Raw genomic sequence first — 21,650 nt, 5'->3', positions numbered from 1 at the left:
GTCAATAAATATTACATATTTATTAAAACTGTTATTATGTCCTGACAGTAGAATATGAGACAGATAATCTGTGAATAAATCAAGCTCCTCTGGCTCCTCCCAGTGTCCTATTGACATTTGCAGAAATACATCGCTCCCGGTAAGAAACAACCAATCAGAGCTGCGGTCCGTAACTTTGTTTGTGTTCAAAATGTAGAAAAATGTATATAATAAGCGAGTACACCATGAATCCATTTTCCAAACCGTGTTTTTGGCTTGTCCTGAATCACTAGGGTACACCTATAATAAGTGTTTATATTCAGACTATTTTAGATTGCTTCGGGGGTACCGCGGCGGAGTAACCCAGTACCTTTGTGATTCTTCATAGACATAAACAGAGAGAAGTAGTTCCGGCTACGATGTTCTTCCGCAAGACGCAAGCAGTTCTGTTTATTAACCGCTAGAGCGTCACAAGTTCCCTACCGCAGCTTTAAGTGGGTAAAGTAAATCTGTATTGCAGTAAAGAGTGAAGAAATGTCACGCATTACAATTTCTGCAGTATTTTATAGATCACTAAATGAAATGAGCCCTTTTTAAGACATTTTCAGAAGCCAGGAATATATTCAGGCAAAATAATGTGCAAGAAAAGACCCAAAATTAACATTTAATGGAGATATCCAGTGCCATATATTTATATTTTCCATCTAATAATATATTCATTCGAATAAACAGAAACAGAAAATACTGACTGAATCAAGTAATGAAAGAATTCCCGTGGAAGCCTGTTTATGAACAGGCCATTCGAGATGTCGATGAGTTTGTCACTTTATCGAAATAGATTTGGAGAAATGAAGCATTGCATCACTTGCTCACCAATGGATCCTCTGCAGTGAATGGGTGCCGTCAGATGAAGCGTTATTATGGATAATGAAATCCGCTTTTAGGCCAGAATCCTCTATGGATTTCTTTCTCACAAACACATAAGATGTTAACTGATGAACTGGAGCACTGTGGATTATTGGGATGTTTTTATCAGCTATTTGGACTCTCATTCTGACGGCACCCATTCACTGCAGAGCATCCATTGGTGAGCAAGTGATGCAATGCTACATTCCTCCAAAAAATCTTTTCCAACGAAGAGACGATTCCATAAATTTAAAGTGCACAATCCAACACACAATCTGTTTTTAAACTGCATTTACTTATATCATATGGCATGTGCTGTGATGTTTCAGCGTGCATTCTGGTTCAAATGTCAGATATCCACTGGAGGTCGGTCAGTCACTGTCAGACTCGTCATCTGATGTCTCTAAAGAGTCTCGATCCACCACGTACTGTGTGACGTCAGGTAACCCGGATATCACACAGCAGCTCACAGCACTGCGGGAAATGCTCATGCTGCAGACTTCATCCCTTTGTGGAAACAGGTAGATAAAGTTGCATTTTCTCATGTAACATCCCATTTGTCTTAGAAATGCATCACATTATTATGAAAAAAAGGCATTCAAGAACAATCAGAACTCTCCATTTAATAAATTCAACTTATGAAAAATGTATTTCTTGATCTTTCTAACATCATGCAGTGTGAAATTATTAAAATAAGCTAGTGAACATTACCATTCATTTGTCGTCCGGTCGTAACACTCCACATCCCGACAGGTGCCGACTCCATTAAACCCCCCGACAACAACCAGCTGATCATCCACCACCTAAAGTTGATGCAATCAAATAACTATATGTATCACGGACAGTGTGTGTCAAAGAGAAACTTAAAAAACTGGTATTTCATCAGAATTCCCATTAGAAGTCACCTCAATGCCGAAGTTACTGCGTGGGTTAATCATAGAGCGTATATCATGCCAGGTGTCATTAAGAGGGTTGTAGGCCTCGGCACTTCGCAAACGAGCGGCACCATCAAAACCACCAACCTTGAAACATAAATGTGCATTTATCTGTAAATATACAATGCTTCATCTTAAATGTTTTATTTTAAATGCACCCATGCATGCATGTATTAGTATCCATATCTGTACAGTCAATAATTGTGGCACCTTAAAACACCGTATTTTGTATTTGCATATTTTTGTACACATGTATAATACTCACCAGTGTTATTATGAATAAACTAAACTAAACCAAACTAAACTAAACTAAACTAAACCAACCTGAATTAGACAAAAACTTCACTAGAATTAAAACCATAAAAATGTATTACTTCAAATCAAATGTTAACTGAAATTAAATAAATACACACACACACACACACACACACACACACATACATACATATATATATACAAACCTTAAACGTTTATTTCAGGTTTTTCCAAAAGCAACACTTTTGTTTCATTTAAGTTTAAAACACTCATACTCATCAGTGTTATTAAAAACTAACAAAACTTAAAATAATAAAAATAAAATAAATGATTAAACAATAAAATGCATTATTTGAAAGTCAATTAAACATGAACTGAAATCAAATGAAATATAAAAAACTTACATTTTATTAACCTTTTCATTTAATAAAAAAACATCATATTTTGTGTTTTCATATTTCTGTATGTGCATATATGTATAATGTGTTATGTATGTTTATGTATATGTTATTATAAACTAAAGTTAATCCCATAACAAAACAATACTTGAAACTAAAGACACATTTACTGAAATAAAATGTAAAACTTTTATTTCAGCTAACTGTAAAGGCAGAAATGTTGTTTAATTTATTTTGAAGTAGTAAAGTAACTAAAACTAAAAATGAAAACTGAATAAAAAAAAAAAATTATGCACAAGCATTTAAATGAAATCAGAAAAAAATACGTACTAAAAAGAAAAATGAAATATTATAATAGTTTATCACTGATACAAAAGTAACTGTGTGGTACTCACAGCATAAACTAGATTTCCGTAACTGATCACTCCAACTCCGCTGCGGCGGCTTCTCATGGGAGCGATCAGAGTCCACTGGTTGGTTTCGGGGTCAAAGCTCTCAGCTGAGAAGAGACACTCCACCCCAGTAAAACCACCACAGATATAAACCTACCACACAAATACAGTAAAACACTCTGACACTGTCAGACATGTTTTCTACAGTACTTATTCATGAAAAACATTCTTACCTTGCCCTGCAGTGAGGTGGCGCTGGCGTCACTCCTCCGTACATTCATGGGTGCCATCATTGTCCACTGGTTGGTGTTTGTATTGTAGCGTTCTGCTGTTTTTAGTCGTCCGTATCCATTAAAACCTCCAATGGCATAAATGAGGCCATCCAGGACAGCAACGCTAACATAACATCGCCGTTCATACATCGGGGCCACCTGTTGTGCAATGCATATATCATCAAATAAGTTGACTGGTTATTTCTATTTTCCATGCTATTACCAAGTATCTTACAGTACAATTTAAATATTATATAAATATATTAACCAAGCGTATACATCAAAGTACAATAACTTTACCATCTGATATTATTCTGGCTGTTTCAAATCTGAGGGAGACGCCAATCTAAACAACATTTTTGGTGTTCAAATGCACCAAAATACTATCTACATAGGCAACTTACCAGGTTTTGAAACACTTTTTTTCCTCAAAACCTTTAGTCCAAATACTATATACACCAGCTATATTCACAAAAGATTTTAACTGAAACTTGGACAAGAAACAATGCTCACCTCTTGCCAAGTTTGAGTGATGGGATTGAATTTCCTCACGCTGCTGAAATAATTCTCGCTGTCAAAGCCGCCAAGACAGTAGACGAACCCATCCAGGACCACTGAGCCATGATATGCTCTGGGAAGCTCGTCCTCTTGAGTCATGTTGACCCAACAGTCCGCCTTTGTATCATATGCCTCAATCTCATTGGTGGGATTGCTTACGCTCCACCCTCCGATGGCCAATAGGATCTCATAAGGCAAACGTGGGCGTGTCAGTTGATTAATGAGCTCTGAGCTGGCGGGTTCCTCCATGTGGAGGTCAAAAATGACCTTCATTGCATTGATGACAATGTCCGAACATGCTTCGCTATCCAAAACCAATGCATTGTTTCTGACGTCAGTCATGAAGTAGTCTGGTGACATCAACCCCATTCGAACCTGAAGCAAAGTGAATGAATTATCGAACAAAAATCTAATTGCTTCAACTAAAACTATATGCATCAACATAAAAAGGGCTTTGGCCTTGGGGTTTTGGTTTAAATAACAGTAACGTTAAAGCATGATGCATAAGGAAAAACTATGATTAACATGATGCATTTATATCTCTGTCCTGCCTTTGAAAGAAGCACAGCAATGTGTTTTCTCCTGTTTCCAGGTGCATGTCCAATCCAGCGAACGATGGCCTCAAAAACCATCTCCTCCTGTTTGACGTTCAGCTCATCCTGAGCAATCATCTCCTCCAGATGTTCCAGCGGTAGCTCAATGAACTCCTCAGAAACTTGCAGTACCTGCTCAAAGTGCTGCAGGACGTAAAGCCTTGTTTTCTGGTGGAGCACTGAGCAGGACGGGAAACACTCTGTTAACATGCGGGCACCGATGCAGTTCTCTGGGCATAAGTTTGCTTCCAGGAACTGGCAGCAGGCTTCTATGAGATCTGAGATTAAAAACTGATCAGCAGCTGCTAAGAGCTCTGACACATTCTCTTCAGTAATCAGGACTGGTCTTGCGTATGCATATTGAATAATAAGAGACATGGTGTTTGAGGACATTCCTGGAATATCGTAGAATTGTTCCTCCACGTTGGTCCACTGGGTGGAGAAAAGCGTCCTGTAGAGCAAATTTACAGATGAAAACTTTTTTGAAAATGATACTCATATATAAAACACTTTGAAAGTGTCTGTCCTCACCTAAAATAAGGGCTGCAGCCACAAAGGATGATCTTGTGCACTTTAAAATTGGTCTCCTGAACCTTGATGATGACATCGGTGTGTTCGCCCTGTAAGCGAACTTCATCAAACACGTTAAAAGCTGTCTCACTTATTTTGTGCTCCATGTCCTCTAGCTCAAAATCACACCAGTCCAACTTCAGCTCAAACTGATCAAACTCTGACTGAAGTAATCTGAAGTTTAGTGAACTCTGTGGAGAGCCAGGCCTGATGAGAATTTAAGAATCTTTGTGACATCATACTTGAGAACTTGTTGCTCAACATTCCAAAATAGAATTTCTAATCTGGATTATTATTATGATTTTTTTTTTCAAATCCTCATAGCTTTTAACATAAAAAACTGTCTCAGTGAACTAAATCACTGACAAATAAAATATTGTAACAGGTCAAAAGGCTTGATTGTGCTATTAAGGTGGAGGTGTGACCTTGGTGGTGGGGAGGATGGTGGTGAGTGAAGAGTTCAACATCTGCAAACTCAGACAAGTGTAAACACAGGTCCTTTACATTTCTATTATAAGAACGTGATTGGACAATTGAGAAGGTAATAAGTGACGCTAAAAATGTAGTCTTCCCGGCAGAACTTATGCAATTTATTTCATACATTTGCTTCACTTGGACTCTTTCTTTTTTTTTCTTTTTTTTTTAGATTCCCTTTCATAAAACCATTACGATTTCACACACACATATTATGAAATAACGTTCACATTATCTCTCTCTCTCTCTGTAACACAGATGTTTCTCACTTCAATGTGTTTATAGAAAATGTGTGGCTTTGGCTTTTTTGAAACTTATGGTCTTAATTATGCTCGTTTGTCTTATTAGCAAATTTACGTAAAACAGGTGAAAGTACACAATGGTGCAGTATATCTTATACTGTATGAGGCCTGCGTAGCTACTCATGTTTCTCCTCCTTATTAAGAAATCATCTATGAAGCAAAACTATGACATTCATAATGTGGACTTGAGAAAACACAGCTAATCGTGTATTCATTGTTTGACATAAAACATTGAAGGTTTTGTGGCTTCATATTTCTATTATTTTAAATCTTTATTTGAATCTTTTTTGTTATTAGTATTAAACGGTATGCTTCATTTTTAGTTTCGATATGGTCACCGTTCAATCCATTTCCATCCCCTATTGAAAAAAAATCTCTAAACTAGTATTAATAAATTAACATATATTTTTATATTTTCATGTTTTATTTGTTTAGGGCTTTATCTGTGACTGTGTAGAAGATGGCTTTGATTTCTTGATTAGATTTTCTGATGCGTCATTCTAATGAGCACCTTGACCGAACATTGACTTTACATGTCTGCTTGTTTCTTTTGGTTAAATTTTAACTGAGCAGCTTGTAAAAATATAAATCTGTTCAGAGGTCATTTATGAAAAAAGAAAGTAAAGAAAATCACAAGACAAATGGGTTTGAAATGTGAACAGCTTTTAGTTGATATGCTGCTGTCTAGAGGTTAATGGAATGATGTTTCATTAATGATTGGACTGAGGTAGGTTTGAAAAAAATTATATTCATGTACTGTTTGAATCTGCACTTTAATGTTTTTTTTTTTTTCATTGACTTGTAATGTCAGTGTATTTTCATGTGTATTAATCTATATTTAGTGATTGCCTTTTGTATTAATACAGAAATATAACAGAACTATGCCGTGAAAAAATATCCAAATAGAATGTGTAACATTCGAATATAAGATTTTAGAATATCAAAGTTTCTTCTAGCAGCAGTGTCTGAAAGAATTTAGTTTTGTTGGACTGAAAAACACATCTGGTTTTGACAGGTAATTTTACAAATCAGTTTTGCTTACTTTATATACAGTATAAATACATTATTAAATCAATTGAATTTTAACAATCTCGACTTGTTTGAACATGTTTTACAGATATAATCTTTTTTTATTACTAATGTATTGTGTGTTTATTAGTGATAAATGTTAACAAAACACTTTATAGGGCACCAAAGAGTTACAAGTGTTTAATATTCCTTGTGTATATCTTAAGTAATTTGTTACATAATCTTGTTCTGTTAGTTCCTGGACTGTTGCATCTACAATGAGTGTCAATGAGAGAAGAGGAGAGGAGGGTGCTGTTCGGACAAATAAAGAAGTATCTCCAAAACCCTGTCTTGAGTCTATGAAGAGCTTCGAGTCCATTGGCTGCCCCCCTAATATTAGTGATTCCGTCTCCAGCAATGCCTTTAGTAAGAAAAGCTTGATTAATCTTCCTTACATTCTGGGTTTTAAAGATGCCATTGCAGTATACTGGTGTGTCATGTGTTCTGACTGTTGTTTTCTCTACGTCTTTGTAGAAGAAGAAGGTACTGTTCAGACATATAAAGCAGCATCTCTAAAACATGGTCTTGAGTCTATGAAGAGCTTCGAGTCCATTGGCAGCCCCCCTAATATTAGTGATTCCGTCTCCAGCAATGCCTTTAGTAAGAAAAGCTTGATTAATCTTCCTTACATTCTGGGTTTTAAAGATGCCATTGAAGTAGACTGGTGTGTCATGTGTTCTGACTGTTGTTTTCTCTACGTCTTTGTAGAAGAAGAGGGTACTGTTCAGACATATAAAGCAGCATCTCTAAAACATGGTCTTTGGTCTAGGAAGAGATTTGAGTCCATTGGCAGCCCCCCTAATATTAGTGATTCCGATTCCAGCAATTCCTTTAGTAAGAACAAAAGACTTCTATTTCAGATAAATGCTACTCTTCTGAATCTTCTATTAATCAAATAAACCTGAAATAAATATATTTAGCTGTTTTCAACATAATACTACTAATAATAATAATAATAGTTTTTTTTATTTTTTTATTTTAATAATAGTTTGACGTGTGTAGGGTTCTAGGTGTTTAACCATGTGTCTTTGCAGAGGAGGATGCTGTTCAGAAACATAAAGAAGTATGTCTAGAACCCAGCGTGTCTAAGAGTAACACATCTTTTGGAAGCCCCCGTAATATTAGCGATGGAGCAGTGATTTCTGACCCTGAGTGAGTAAAAACATGATTAAATTGCTGCAGTGAAACTTTTAATGACCTATTCTTTCAACTGCAACAAGATACATGAGAGATTGTTGTGAAAACACTGTGATGAGTTTAAATTATTGGATTTTTGTATTTTAGTATTGGGGTACTTGTATTCTATCTTTAAGACAACCAAGTAAGCTGGGGGCAACAGTCATTTACAGAAGTTTTGGGTGATTAAATATATATATATATATATATATATATATATATATATATATATATATATATATAATTAAGATATTTAGATTTGAACTTTTTGTATTTACTTCTAATTTATTAATTTAGCAAGCAGAATGTCAAAGCAACAGCCCTGCAGAGAGATGGACTGCTGGAGGAGACTGATGACATGCAGCACAATTCTCTCCAACCAGTGAATGATGTCTTGAAGAGAGTCAAAGGCCAACACAAAACCAGCATGAAGAACAAGTATGAGAGATTATTTGAAGGAATAAAACTAGAAAAGTATCAAACCCTTCTGAACAAGATCTACACACAACTCTTCATCGTAGAGGGAGAAAGTGAAGGAGTGAATGAAGAACATGAGGTTTTACAGATGGAGAAAGTCAGAACACAAGAAACTTTAATCTATTGCAATGACATCTTTAAACCCTTAAATCAACCAGGATGTGAGGTGAAAGACAAAATCAAGACTGTTCTTACTAAAGGCATTGCTGGAATTGGAAAAACCGTCTCTGTGCAGAAGTTCATTCTGGACTGGACAGAGGGAAAAGCCAATCAGGATGTAGATTTCATGTTTGTGCTTCCATTTCGAGAGCTGAACTTGATTAAAGATCATCAGTACAGTCTTCACAGACTTCTGCTGGACTTTCATCCTGAACTTCAAGATCTGGACTCAAAGATTTATGAGGAGTGTAAAGTTGTGTTCATCTTTGATGGTTTGGATGAAAGCAAATTTGCACTGATGTTTTCAGATGATGAGAAAGTTTGTGATGTGACTGAGTCTTCATCAGTGGGTGTGTTGATGTCAAACCTCATCAGAGGAGAGCTGCTTCCCTCTGCTCTCATCTGGATCACATCCAGACCAGCAGCAGCCAATCAGATCCCCTCAAAATACATCCACCGTGTGACAGAAATTCAGGGATTCACTGAGCCTCAGAAGGAGGAATATTTTAGGAAGAGAATCAGTGATGAGCATCAAGCCAACAGAATCATCTCACACATTAGAAGATCAAGAAGCCTCCACATCATGTGTCACATCCCCGTCTTCTGCTGCATCTCAGCCACTGTGCTTCAAAACCTTCTGGAACAAGATGACAGTGCAGAAATCCCTCAAACTCTGACTGACATGTACATCCACTTCCTTCTGACTCAGATCAACATGAGGAACAAGAAGTATGATGAGAACGATCTAGAGAAACTCCTGAAGTCCAGCAGAGATGTGATTGTGAAACTTGCTGAACTAGCTTTCAAACAGCTGATGAAGGGCAATGTGATGTTCTATGAGGAGGACCTGATTGAAAGCGGGATAGATGTCACTGCTGCCTCAGTGCATTCTGGGATTTGCACTGAGATCTTTAAGGAGGAATCTGTGATTCATCAGAGGAAAGTCTACAGCTTCATTCATCTGAGCTTTCAAGAGTTTCTAGCTGCTTTCTTTGTGTTTTACTGCCATGTTGTTGAGAACATGAATGTACTTAAGTTCTTTATGGAAACGTGGTACAGGTTCAATGAACTCTCTCTGTATGAGCTGCTACAAGCAGCAGTTAATAAATCATTGCAGAGTAAAAATGGACACCTGGATCTTTTCCTGAGGTTCCTGCTGGGCATGTCACTGGAGTCCAATCAGAGACTCTTAAAGGATCTATTGACACACACAGTGAACAGCTCAGAGGCAATCAACAGAATCACACAGTACATTAAAGACTCTATCAAGGGTGACCAACTTTTCTTAGCTGACAGATGCATCAATCTGTTCCATTGTCTGCTTGAAATGAAGGATCAGACTCTGTACAGAGAGATTCAAGAGTTTGTGAAATCAGAGAATCAATCAGTGAGGAAACTCTCTCCATCTCACTGCTCAACAATCGCCTACATGCTTCAGATATCAGAGGAGGTTCTGAATGAGTTTGATCCGAGGAAATACAACACATCAGATGAGGGTAGGAGGAGACTGATACCAGCTGTGGTGAACTGCAGAAAAGCTCTGTGAGTATTTAAGATTCTGTAGATGAAACTGTATTTTATTTTAAGTAAAAATGTCCTTCCTTTTATGAACACCTCTGCAAATGGTTTCCCATAAACATTTCCACCCTCAAACGCCTACAATTAAACAGGCAGGTTTCCTCCTCCTTCATTACTTCACAGTGACGGTGATAGCCAATACGACTTAAACAGTTTTTTACATATAGTTAGGCGTTTTCTTTCTTTTTTTTTTCTTTTACAAAATTGACAAAATGGGAATTAAAGTAATGAAAAACCTTTTTCATATAGATTCTGCCCATTTCCAGGAACACATCATTCTTTAGATAGAATAGAAAATTTGCAATTTGTATTGGTGTTATAAAATATCTAACACTATTCCTTCAAGTTTATTCAGCTTGTTGATTTACATTACCAGATATATGTAGTTACCATTATAAAAATAAATAAGCCATGTTGTTTACATTGATTAAAACAGCTATGAGATGTTTCCATGCTTTACCTAACAACCTAAAAATGTATTGCCACATATAACTATTACCATGTAAATCTGTCAGTGTTCAGCGACAATTTACCATCTCTTTACTGAACCATGTTTCGTTTTGTGCCATAGACTTCCATACTGTAATCTCACTGATCAGTGCTGTGAAAGTTTGTCTTCATGTCTGCAATCATCAAACTCACTGAGAGAGCTGGACCTGAGTAACAATGACCTGCAGGATTCAGGAGTGAAGCTTCTCTCTGATGGACTGAAGAGTTCACACTGTAATCTCAACATACTGAGGTCAGTGATTTTCAGTAAAATGTAATTCTGTTCAGATACAGCAGGGGTATCCAAAGTCAGTCCTGGAGGGCCACTGTCCTGGAGAGTTTAGCTCTAATTTTCCTTAACACCCCTGCCTGGAAATTTCTATGCCTAATAAGAGATTAATTAGCTGGTTCATGTGTGTTTATTTGGGGATAGAGCTAAACTCTGCAGGACATTGGCCCTCCAGGACCAAGTTTTGACTCGCCTGAGATACATTAAATTGAAATATAATTTTTTTGTTACTGTAGTGAATTTCAAGTTATGAGGCAGTCGTTATTGATTAATTAAAATCATAAAAAAACAATGAATTGAATGTTTTGGAAAGATAAATGAGAATAATTATTCTTTTGTATTTAGGTTGAAATGTTGCAGTCTTACTGGTCAGTGCTGTGGAAGTTTGTCTTCATCTCTACAATCATCAAATTCACTGAGAGAGCTTGACTTGAGTAACAATGACCTGCAAGATTCAGGAATGAAGCTGCTCTCTGATGGACTGAAGAGATCACACTGTCAACTCAACATACTGAGGTAAAAAAAGATAAAGATTTCCCTGGTTATGAAATTAAAGATGCTCCCTCTTTTGGTCCTTATCTCTTGGGTCATATGTGTTTTAATGTAGATTATCTGGCTGTATGGTGACAGAGGAAGGCTGTTGTTTTCTGGCTTCAGCTCTGAGTTCAAACCCCTCACACCTGAGAGAGCTGGATCTGAGCTACAATCACCCAGGACAATCATTAGTCAAGCTGCTCTCTGATCCAAACTACAGCCTGGACACACTCAAGTATGTTTAACACTTAATCATCCTGTCATTCCATTTTAAAGAGGGACTGAAAGATATGGAAGCCTGTTTCTGCCATTGAATAAAAAATTAAAAAATTTAATTGCGACTAATTATCTCACAATTCTGACTGTTTTGTCATCATTGCAAGTTTACATCTCACTATTCTGACTTTTTTCTCGAAATTGTGAGATAAAATCCCAATTACGAGTTATAAAGTCAGAATTTTGATATATAAACTATAATGCATTTCTGACCTTCTCTCGAAATTGCAGGTTTATATCATGCTATTCTGAGAAAGTCTGAATTGTGAGATGTAAACTTGCATTGGCAAGGAAAAAAGTCAGAATTGTGAAAAAAAATCACAATTACCATTTTTATTTGTATTAATTTATTCAAAGCTTCCATAAAAACATGATAAAGTGCAGATAAAAAGTGTTTTATGAATTTTAAGTTTAATTTTAAGTGTTAAGAAGAGGATCTTAAGGATCTCATCTGCCTGAGGCTGGAGATATAGTCTGCCAGAGGGGGGTGGTAACGAGTTACATTTACTTCATTACATGAGTATTTTTGTTTAACTATTATTTTATTATTCTTACTCAAGTACATTTTTAATGAAAAGAAACAGTACTTTTACCTTGTTACTCTGGGCGACTCTCCTCTCGTTACTTTATCTTAATGCAATATAAGTTAAAAATGCTTCAGTTTGACCCAAACACACCATCTAATTTTCTCCAGGCAATGAGCAATGCTCACTCGTGAATGATTCGTTCTTTTGAGATTATTCTTTTGAGCTAATTCTTTTCAAAGGCTTGCTCAAAACAGTTGGCAAACCAGTGAATTAGTTCCCTAATCAGTTTGAATGATTCGTTCAGTTCCCTGCCACACGAGTCACCTGTTCCACACATACTCTATCTGAAGTACGTATGTGCTGCATATTTTTTTATGCACCAATGTTAAAGGGTTAGTTCACCCAAAAATAAACATTCTGTCATTAATTACTCACCCTTTTGTTGTTTGTAACCCAGAACACAATTTAAGATATATTGATGAAATCTGAGGACTCTCTAACCCTCCCATAGACAGCAAGGTAACTACCAAGTTCAAGGTCCAGAAAAGTACCAAGATGATCGACAAAGTTGTCTCTGTGATATCAGTGGCTTAACTGTAAAGTTACAAAGCTACAAGAATACTTCTTTGTGCAAAGAAAGCAAAAATAACAACTTTATTCCCCATGTTCATCTCTACTGCATCACTTGAGGTGACAGCTGACAGACAGGATGAGATAAACATACAAAAATCAAGACACTGCTATTACAAGACTAAACTAGATTCAGAAAAATAGGACAGGAAACTGGCTCCCTAAAGTACTACCACTTAGAAAGCGATAAACGCAAACAATATTTGGTTGTGAACGCTGGCGTGAGACAGATTTATATATTGTGTGTTATTGCTAGCAGGTGAACTTGTGATTAGTGCAATGGAGCATGGGAAATGTAGTCCAGGATGTTGAGTAACCGTCTGTGTGGCGTGAGGGTCAAAATAATGGGAGGGTGACCTCTAGTGGCAAGTGGACAGAAGTTTATGGACAGGATTTGTGACAGCTATATTGTTTTATTACAAGGGTTGGAAACAGTTTTGCTGTTAAATCTTTTTTTGAACCTGTGACATTTTGTTCAGGATTCCTTGAATAGAAAACTCAAATGAACAGCATTGATAATAAATCAACATATTGGAATGATTTCTGAAGAATTATGTGACACTGAAGACTACCAGAAAGGCTAATGAAAATTCTGATTTGCATCACTGAAACAAATTACATTAAAAAAACATTAAAACTACTTGAAGAGTTTTTTTTTATTCAATACTTTTTTACTCTCACTCAAGTAACTATTCAGACTATTACTTTTACTTTTACTTTTACTTTTGCATGAGTATTTCTAGAAGTAGTTTTACTTTTACTTTAGTACAGTTTTTGCATATTCTACACACCCTTGTAGTTCACCCAAAACAGTAATGATCCAATAACATTTTATTTTGGAGCTCTGCAAAATAAAGTGTGAGAGAAAATTTATTTCAAATTTAATTTGTGTATTTTTATTTGATTTCAGGAGATCAGTTTTCAAAGTATTTGTTAATGTTTAAGTTTATGTAAAATGATTCTGAGCTCTTGTGTTTTTGCAGTGTGGATCATGGAGGAGAGAAAAAGATTAAACCAGGACTACAGAAATGTAGGTCACAAACACACACACACACACACACACACACACACACACACAGAGAGAGAGAGAGAGAGAGAGAAAGTCTATTGTTTTTATATTGAGCAAACAATATTTTCTATAACCCATCACAACACTACCTCTGAACATTGAATCCTAAACATTATTTAGTCATTAACCCAACTGAATACCAACACCAACACCAGTTCCTTGTTTGTGTATACACACTTGGCAATTAAATTCTTTTAAATTGATAAAATTTGACAACTCAAGCCATTGTGTGATTTCCTTCATTGGGTAAAGGTCATAAATGGCTTAGGAAGAAACCGATCAATACAGCTGCTAGGCTTTTGCCCGTTACCCCAGTTTTGCCATGCAAGTTAATTTCTTAGCCTGAATTCTGTTGGCTTAAGAGTGCATCTCTGACTATATGACAAGAAAGCGTCATTTTCTGCAGATCCCAGCAGCCAGAGCAAGCCTTTTACATTACAGGAGAAGAAAATATAATTTCTTGGATCAAAAAGATAACAATATAAGAAAGTATTCTCATCATGTACAGAAGTATACATGTGAAGTATAAGTGTTGCAGTTAAAATGCTGCATCTGTAAAAACTGGATGAGAGAAGAATCTGTGCAAGATTCCTGCTGACATTTTTAACTACACTGGGGTTTTTAATGCTCTTTTAACATCACAGCAAACATAAAGGATACTCAATAGTCAGGTAGACTAATGACTTATGTTTCAGCATCACTACAATGGAATAACCTTTTTTGTTTACTTGTCTAATAAAAACAAAAGAAATCTCTTTACTTGCATTATGTGGTTGTTAGCGTGTCATCTCACAAGCATGTTAGCTAGCTTGTTATTTTGTTATAACTGTTATACTCTCTTTTGTGTTCAGATGCATGTGATCTCACTGTGGATCCAAACACAGCAAACACTTTTCTCACTCTGTCTGAGAGGAACAGAAAGATGACACATGTGAGAGAGAAGCAGCCGTATCCTGATCATCCAGACAGATTTGATGAGTGTGTTCAGGTTCTGTGTAGAGAGAGTCTGTCTGGACGCTGTTACTGGGAGGTTAAATGGAGCAGTGGTCATATTTTTATATCAGTGGCATATAAAAGAATGGAGAGGAAAGGAACGGGTGACTGTTGGTTTGGACACAATGAAATATCCTGGTGTCTGTACTGTGTAATGAACCGATTCATTGTCAAACACAATAGTGAGAGCAAATTGTTATCTCTCAGTTTAAAATGCTCTAACAGAGTAGGAGTGTATCTGGACTGGTCGGCCGGCACACTGTCCTTCTACAGCGTCTCTGACACACACACTCTCACACACTTACACACATTTAACACCACATTCACTGAACCCTTATATGCTGGATTTGGGGTTTATTATGATAGTTCAGTTTCTTTGTGTGAGATCAGTCAACCTCAGTCACAACTGAGACACAGTTGAGTAAAAAATCTCTCGCCTCAACTCACACAGCTGTAAACTCTTTCTCTTTTCGAATCGTAATTCAAGTGTGTGTATAGAAACTTCTATCTAAATGAGACACATTACAAACTTATATTTTTTGTTCTAAAACTGATGAATTTTGATTTGACATTTGAGTCTCTGAGTGTCACCTGTTGGAAGATTTAGTTTCTCGCTCACAAGAAGCAGTAAGCTCATGCTCTATTGAAACTCAATACAATACTGAAAAGTACTTTCAAAGCAATTTCAAAGAGATGTGTGTCCTACAAATATAGGCCTTATTGTATAGACTTTATATGTGTCCCTGGAGCACAAAACCAGTCTTAATTTGATGGGGTATATTTCTAGTGATAGCCAACAATACACTTTATCGGACAAAATTATAGGTTTTTCTTTTATGTCAAAGGGACCCTCATATTCCAGATTTTCAAATGGTTGTATTACAACTATCACAAACCATACATCAATGGAAAGCTGTATAAATCTAATTTTTTTGAAAAATTACCCATATGACTGGTTTTGCGGTCCAGGGTCACATCTTTGAATGTGTGTACATTGTGATTGATATAACTTCCATTATTCTTAATCATTTGTGTTCCAGATGTGGGGGATTTTAACATATGCAACAGAAAATATAAAGTGAATATTATCACATACTGTAATTATATGTCAGGTCGCAGGTTTGACCTGTCACTCCTCCTGCACTTGTTCAGCTGATTCTCATTCTTTCATTTAGTTTTTTCCTATTTTTGCTGCAAGTTTATTTTTTTTATTGCTAGTGTGTTTTGTGGCTTTGACTGTTTTTTGTTTTGTTTTTTCAGTTTTCCTGGTCAGTTGTTATGTTTTGTTTTTTTCTACTTGCTCAGTTATTACTCCTTCTGATGATTGATTTTGTGCTGACTCGTTCCTGTGTGAGAGCATCTTTATCCTGTGTGGAGAGACTGCCTGGAATCTTATCTTGGCCTGTTCTGGAGGACTGTCCTTCATGAGAATCGGCTTCTGACCTGGATTTCAACATCTAGCTGTTCCTGTCTGTTCAAGCTTCTGTGATGTGGTCACCTGTCTGGACCTTGATTTCTGCTGGGATTCTGATCTTCTGATAATACTGAATAAATCAGTTCGAGTCACATTTCTGCTTTTGAGTCCTTTATCCCAGAGAACGCTGACATCATACTTTTCCAAGGCACACTAGTCATGACGAACTATTGTATGAATGAATGAATACATTTCTGGCTTATAATTGGAGGGTGAATTAAATTGAATGATTTTTGCTCTGTCCTTTCATACTTGGTTAGTATAATTTAATGGAATATATTAAAAAATAAAAGTACTTTTTTTCTAATGTCTGGATCTGAGAAAAGCAAACTTATATTCTATCAGTAATAAATTCTTATGAGCAGCAGTTCTTATGTTAACTAATTATAAACAGCACAGATAAAGTGAGAGTGTTTCTGTAAAGGAGCTATTTGGATTTGGATTAGTTTTGAACATTTATAAAACGCATGACCAACATTGTTTTTGTATCCTTTTGATCTTTGCACTGTCCACCATTGTAACATTCTGTGTAACACACTGCTGAGCAACTCAACAGAAATGCAGATGAAGTGAAATACAAACTGGAAAAAGACAGATTGAATAACTTAACATTCTTCTGAATTGCAGTCCACAGAGACTGTCAAAAGAGCTTAACCCAGAATGTTCCTTCAATTGGGTAAAAGTCTTTTGGTCACGTGACAGTTTCGAAAGTGAAACTATTTCAGCACTATCTATTCTGACACGTACAGTAATGAAAACAGAGCAAAGCTGTGAATAAATAGAATCAAGGTTGTATGGAATCAGGGAATCGAAAAGTTTAGAAGAGTTGAAGTTTAAAAGATCACAGCTGATTCACATAGGAGCCATTTCTAAATCTTTTAAACAGCTTTTCCAGGTGATTATTCATCTAAAGCTTGATGGCCCAAATTGTGAATGTGTTACTTGAGTCTGTAAGCAAAGTATAGTTTGTTTAATACATTAACATTAACATTGTGTGGCTTAAGAATTAATACTGTACAGTGTTTGCTTTTTCATTATACCTGTTGTATGAGAAGTGAATGAATTTGAATATATTTATTGTCTGTTACTAAAGCACTGCCTGAAAAATGAGTCTTTATGAGAAGAGAGAGGAGGAAGATGTTCAGCTACATACATGCATCTCCAGAACCTAGCTGTGTGTCTGTGAAGAGTGACAGATCCATGAGAAACTGATGACGCAGTGACCTCTGACCCTGAGTGAGTAAAAACATGATTTAACTGCTGCAGTGAAAGTGAAACATTTAATGAGATGTTTTTCAAGATACTGAATATTCATATATTTGTCATAATACAGTATAGTGCATCTCCAAGTCAGAAGTGAAGAAAAATACAAGGTTGTTTTATGTTTTTTAAGTCAGGTCGCCTTTATTTATATAGTGCTTTTAACATTGCAATTTGTGTCAAAGCAACTGTACAGCATTAATTAGGAAAATAGTGTGTCTATAATGCAAAATTTACAATAGTAAAGACTCAATTTAATATAAAACTAAATGTAATATAAAAGATGGCATATAAACTATCTGGCTTGTATTTGTTGTGTCTGAAAGGGTTTGTATTTTGTCCCCTTGGAATTATAAGTTTCTATCTGTATTCCGAGTAATTTTGAGAGTGAGCTTCAAAGTTTTTGCATTCCATTCGACTGTATAGATACAACTTTGTTTATTTAAATAATGAGTCCCATAATGTACAGATCATTAAATAATCTATCACATAATATAAGTTGTCACTGAAAATAAATAATGTGAATAACTCTATTTTGACAAAACTGTTGTCAAGGCCCGGCAAAGAGCGGCGTGGAAAAACAGGGTCAGGGTCCATACAAACAAAAAGCCAAACAAAACAAACAAATGTTGAGAACATTACAGTTCAACAGGATCAAGTGGATTAGACACATGCCTTTGGTGTGAGAGACCCGGGTTCGAATCCACTGTGAGACACCAATGTGTCCCTGAGCAAGACACTTAATCCCCAAGTTGCTCCAGAGGCGTGCGACCTCTGACATATATAGCAATTGTAAGTCGCTTTGGATAAAAGCATCAGCTAAATGAATAAATGTAAATGTAGTAATCCCCTGTAGTAATCCAGCCAGACAGAGTGGTAAGTGAGAGGAGAATATATAGTCTGTGACAATAGGCAACAGGTGTGTGTGTGTGAGTTTGTGAGTGGGTTAACAGGTGTGAAAAGTTTGTGACCAGGTGTGTGGAGTAAAGCTAAATTACTCTAAATTAAGCTAAATAATGGGAAATGGCGCCCTCTGGTGGTGAGAGGGAGGAACACCGGGTCCAGACTCATAAGGGGAAGATTTGCTCCATATGGGTTCTATAAAGAACTTTTATATTAAAAAAGTACCAATTGTTGCAAATATTTTTTTCATTAATTTAAATAAATGTGCATTGAGAAAATGGCAGTTTATGCTGCATGATATATGGGTATTAAACGTACTGCCTACTGTACATCAGATTACGTTGTCAGTGCATCATCTATTTATTAGACTTTCTCAGTATGCGTGTTCTCAGGAAATTTAACCTCAACTTCAGCATTGTTAATGCCAGTCCAGCAACAGGAACTCCTATATCATGCTTATATAACAATAAAGTCAATAGTATCTGACTCATTTCCTTTTATTTATAGGCATTTTTCATTGTTCACTTCTAATGAGACTAGAAAATCAGTCATGAGATCAACTCCATTTGCAAAACAGAATATACTTTATTAAATGGTATTTTATCCTGTGTTATAGACTTGTTGGCTGTAATCTCACTGGTCAATGCTGTGAAAGTTTGTCTTCATGTCTGCAATCATCAAACTCACTGAGAGAGCTTGACCTGAGTCACAATAACCTGCAGGATTCAGGAGTAAAGCTGCTCTCTGATGGACTGAAGAGTTCACACTGTCAACTCAACATACTGAGGTAAGAAAAACAGATTAAGGTTAATGTGTTATGAAGTAAAAGATGTCCTCTTTTTGGTCCTGATCTCCTGGGTGTTTATAATATATCAGAAGACCCCAGTGTGTCTGAAGACTCTGCACTTGTATTTGCTCTGGTCGGTTGTTATAAAGATATTTTAGAAAAGTATGTGTGATTTTTAGTCACTGATTCATATGTGAAAGTTGTAAGCAGTTGTAAGCAGTCTACGCATCATGCAAAGCACGCAAATTCTAGGGGTGGTGAAAAAAATCGATTATTGATTAATCGCGAGTATGTTATGGACGAGTATGAATCGATTATTACATTTTTAAAAATCGATTTTTTTTTTTTGCATTATTTTATTTTGTAAAAAAAATTATACCGGGAGTTGAACGTCACGAACACGCCCAGTTCCAGTTAGCAAGCAGCCAGAACAGGTGTGTAAAATGGAAAAACAAGGAGCGAGCAACCAACCGAACCACCCAGCTCCATCTGGGCTCAAAGCAAGTGTGTGGATTTATTTTGGTTTTCATGGCAGGAGCTCTAACCCTCTTGGCGCCATGGTCGAGTTTACTCGACAAGATGCGGCACTGAATAAAACCGGCCGATTTTGTCAAATAGGGTGTCAAATTTCACGCGACCTCCCCTGCACCAGATAGCAGACATGTAATACTTAATCTCTGACTCAAAAAAACGTAATGCTCCTTAACAAAATCTTCGAGAGCGCATTGAATCAGTGCGAAAAAAAAGCGGAGCTAGTGTGAGAGTGAGCCATTTTATCTGACCAATGTTGTCAACGTCAGCGAGTATTGGCATTAGATTATTATTATTATCATTATTATTTTTATTATTATCTAATGGCATCAATAAAGCTTCAATAAACCCGCAATGAAGTGTTGGGACTTCTATTCGCGGACACTGATTCTGAAGGGGAATATCTGTATCCAGAAGATGACGGTGATATTGAAAGTGAAAGTACACCAAGCACAAACGGTGAATCCTTTGCCCAATGTAAATGGTCCTTTGCCAAATGTCAGAGGTGTGAACAATGTTTGCAGGGGTCGGAGTGTTCATTGCGAAAGTAGCAGGCGTGTTAGTGTTGCGGGGACCAAGCGGGAGATTTTTACCGCGCTAGACATGTATACTATTTGTCTTCTGACCGCACCTCTCCGCAATCGCGGCGACAGTATTGTAGTGGAGACTTTGTCTAATGCCTCTGGGTATGTTAGACGAGGTCGAAGTATTCATAGGACAGTTAGGAGGCAAGGTGGGAAGTCGCAATGACACTGACAGTAGTCCGAGCTGTGCTCACTCGGCGCGTGCGCGAGGCAGATCTGGCCGCGCTGCTCATAGCAGAAGCAGAGGCGATGTGACACGGGGCATAGATTTTGAACTAAAAAGGTCTTGTCTATTTGTGTTTGTGTGTCATATGAATAATATATATGTGCCCCATACATGGAATCAGCCTGCTGCATGTAGTAAACTGAAAATCCCAACCGCTACATGCATTCGGTTTGTTTCTACCATTTATTAGTAATGATTTACACAGTTTGTTTACTACTTACTGTTGTGAAATGGAAAATCAATAATCGTTAATCGAGAATCGTTAATAATCGAAAATCGACTGTAATCGAATCGGGACTCCAATAATCGTAATCGAATCGAATCGGGAAATCAGACAGATTAACCACCCCTAGCAAATTCCCCCGAGTATTTCTCTTTATTTCTCTATATTTATTTATAAAAAATACAAATTAAACTACGTTGACGCTGTTGTTTTATCAATGGACATTCCATTGATTAATTTGAAGTTGAGTGTGTGTGTGTGTGTGTGTGTATTTGTAGATTATCTGGCTGTATGGTGACAGAGGAAGGCTGTTGTTTTCTGGCTTTAGCTCTGAGTTCAAACCCCTCACACCTGAGAGAGCTGGATCTGAGCTACAATCACCCAGGACAATCATTAGTCAAGCTGCTCTCTGATCCAAACTACAGACTGGACAAACTCAAGTATGTTCAACACTAACAATCATCCTGTCATGTGTGTTTGTGCATGTGTACACTATAAAATCACTGAAAACTCCTATGTACATATATCTCTGCATACAGCACTTATATACACATACAGAGAAAAATAAGGACACATCTTGAACTCTGTAACTGAAGATGACATTGATTTAGCTCAATGTATGCTTGTGACTCACAACAGCTGCCTCTGAGTCAAGTCTCTGATCTTACTCCAGACATTTCATATTTGCATTTTTAATTAAGTTTGTTTATAATAAAAGTAGACAAGAATGTATAGATTCATCTTTGGTTTAAAACTCATTATT

At 36.6% G+C, this 21,650-nt stretch overlaps 2 protein-coding genes across 2 annotated transcripts; one reads left to right on the top strand and one right to left on the bottom strand.

Moving 5' to 3' along the window:
• Positions 1-420: 420 nt before the first annotated feature.
• On the bottom strand, positions 421-5,037 carry LOC113117949 (kelch-like protein 10). Its single transcript, XM_026286847.1, has 8 exons — positions 4,820-5,037; positions 4,247-4,739; positions 3,651-4,070; positions 3,099-3,296; positions 2,869-3,018; positions 1,791-1,907; positions 1,597-1,688; positions 421-1,392 (listed from the first exon to the last, which is right to left on the bottom strand). Exons 1-8 carry the CDS (start codon positions 4,963-4,965, stop codon positions 1,257-1,259), a joined length of 1,752 nt encoding a protein of 583 aa, XP_026142632.1. The 5' UTR covers positions 4,966-5,037; the 3' UTR covers positions 421-1,256.
• Positions 5,038-6,280: 1,243 nt separating this feature from the next.
• Positions 6,281-16,605, top strand: LOC113117829 (NACHT, LRR and PYD domains-containing protein 3-like). Its single transcript, XM_026286762.1, has 11 exons — positions 6,281-6,361; positions 6,899-7,068; positions 7,177-7,302; positions 7,411-7,536; positions 7,737-7,854; positions 8,176-10,056; positions 10,664-10,834; positions 11,216-11,386; positions 11,478-11,639; positions 13,821-13,867; positions 14,758-16,605. Exons 1-11 carry the CDS (start codon positions 6,348-6,350, stop codon positions 15,318-15,320), a joined length of 3,549 nt encoding a protein of 1,182 aa, XP_026142547.1. The 5' UTR covers positions 6,281-6,347; the 3' UTR covers positions 15,321-16,605.
• The last annotated feature ends 5,045 nt before the right edge of the window (positions 16,606-21,650 follow it).

Source organism: Carassius auratus, chromosome 17 (assembly GCF_003368295.1).
Source record: "Carassius auratus strain Wakin chromosome 17, ASM336829v1, whole genome shotgun sequence".
NCBI classification, from domain to species: Eukaryota; Metazoa; Chordata; class Actinopteri; order Cypriniformes; family Cyprinidae; genus Carassius; species Carassius auratus.
This window is presented reverse-complemented; position numbering and strand designations above follow the sequence as displayed.

Coding starts and splice junctions, on each gene's coding strand:
- LOC113117829 (XM_026286762.1), top strand. Junction 10,057..10,663: donor GTGAACTGCAGAAAAGCTCT/GTGAGTATTTAA, acceptor TTTGTGCCATAG/ACTTCCATACTGTAATCTCA. Junction 11,640..13,820: donor TACAGCCTGGACACACTCAA/GTATGTTTAACA, acceptor GTGTTTTTGCAG/TGTGGATCATGGAGGAGAGA.
- LOC113117949 (XM_026286847.1), bottom strand. CDS start 4,965: ATGGAGCACAAAATAAGTGAGACAGCTTTTAACGTGTTTGATGAAGTT. Junction 1,908..2,868: donor ACGGAAATCTAGTTTATGCT/GTGAGTACCACA, acceptor TTATGTTTCAAG/GTTGGTGGTTTTGATGGTGC. Junction 1,689..1,790: donor GCAGTAACTTCGGCATTGAG/GTGACTTCTAAT, acceptor CATCAACTTTAG/GTGGTGGATGATCAGCTGGT.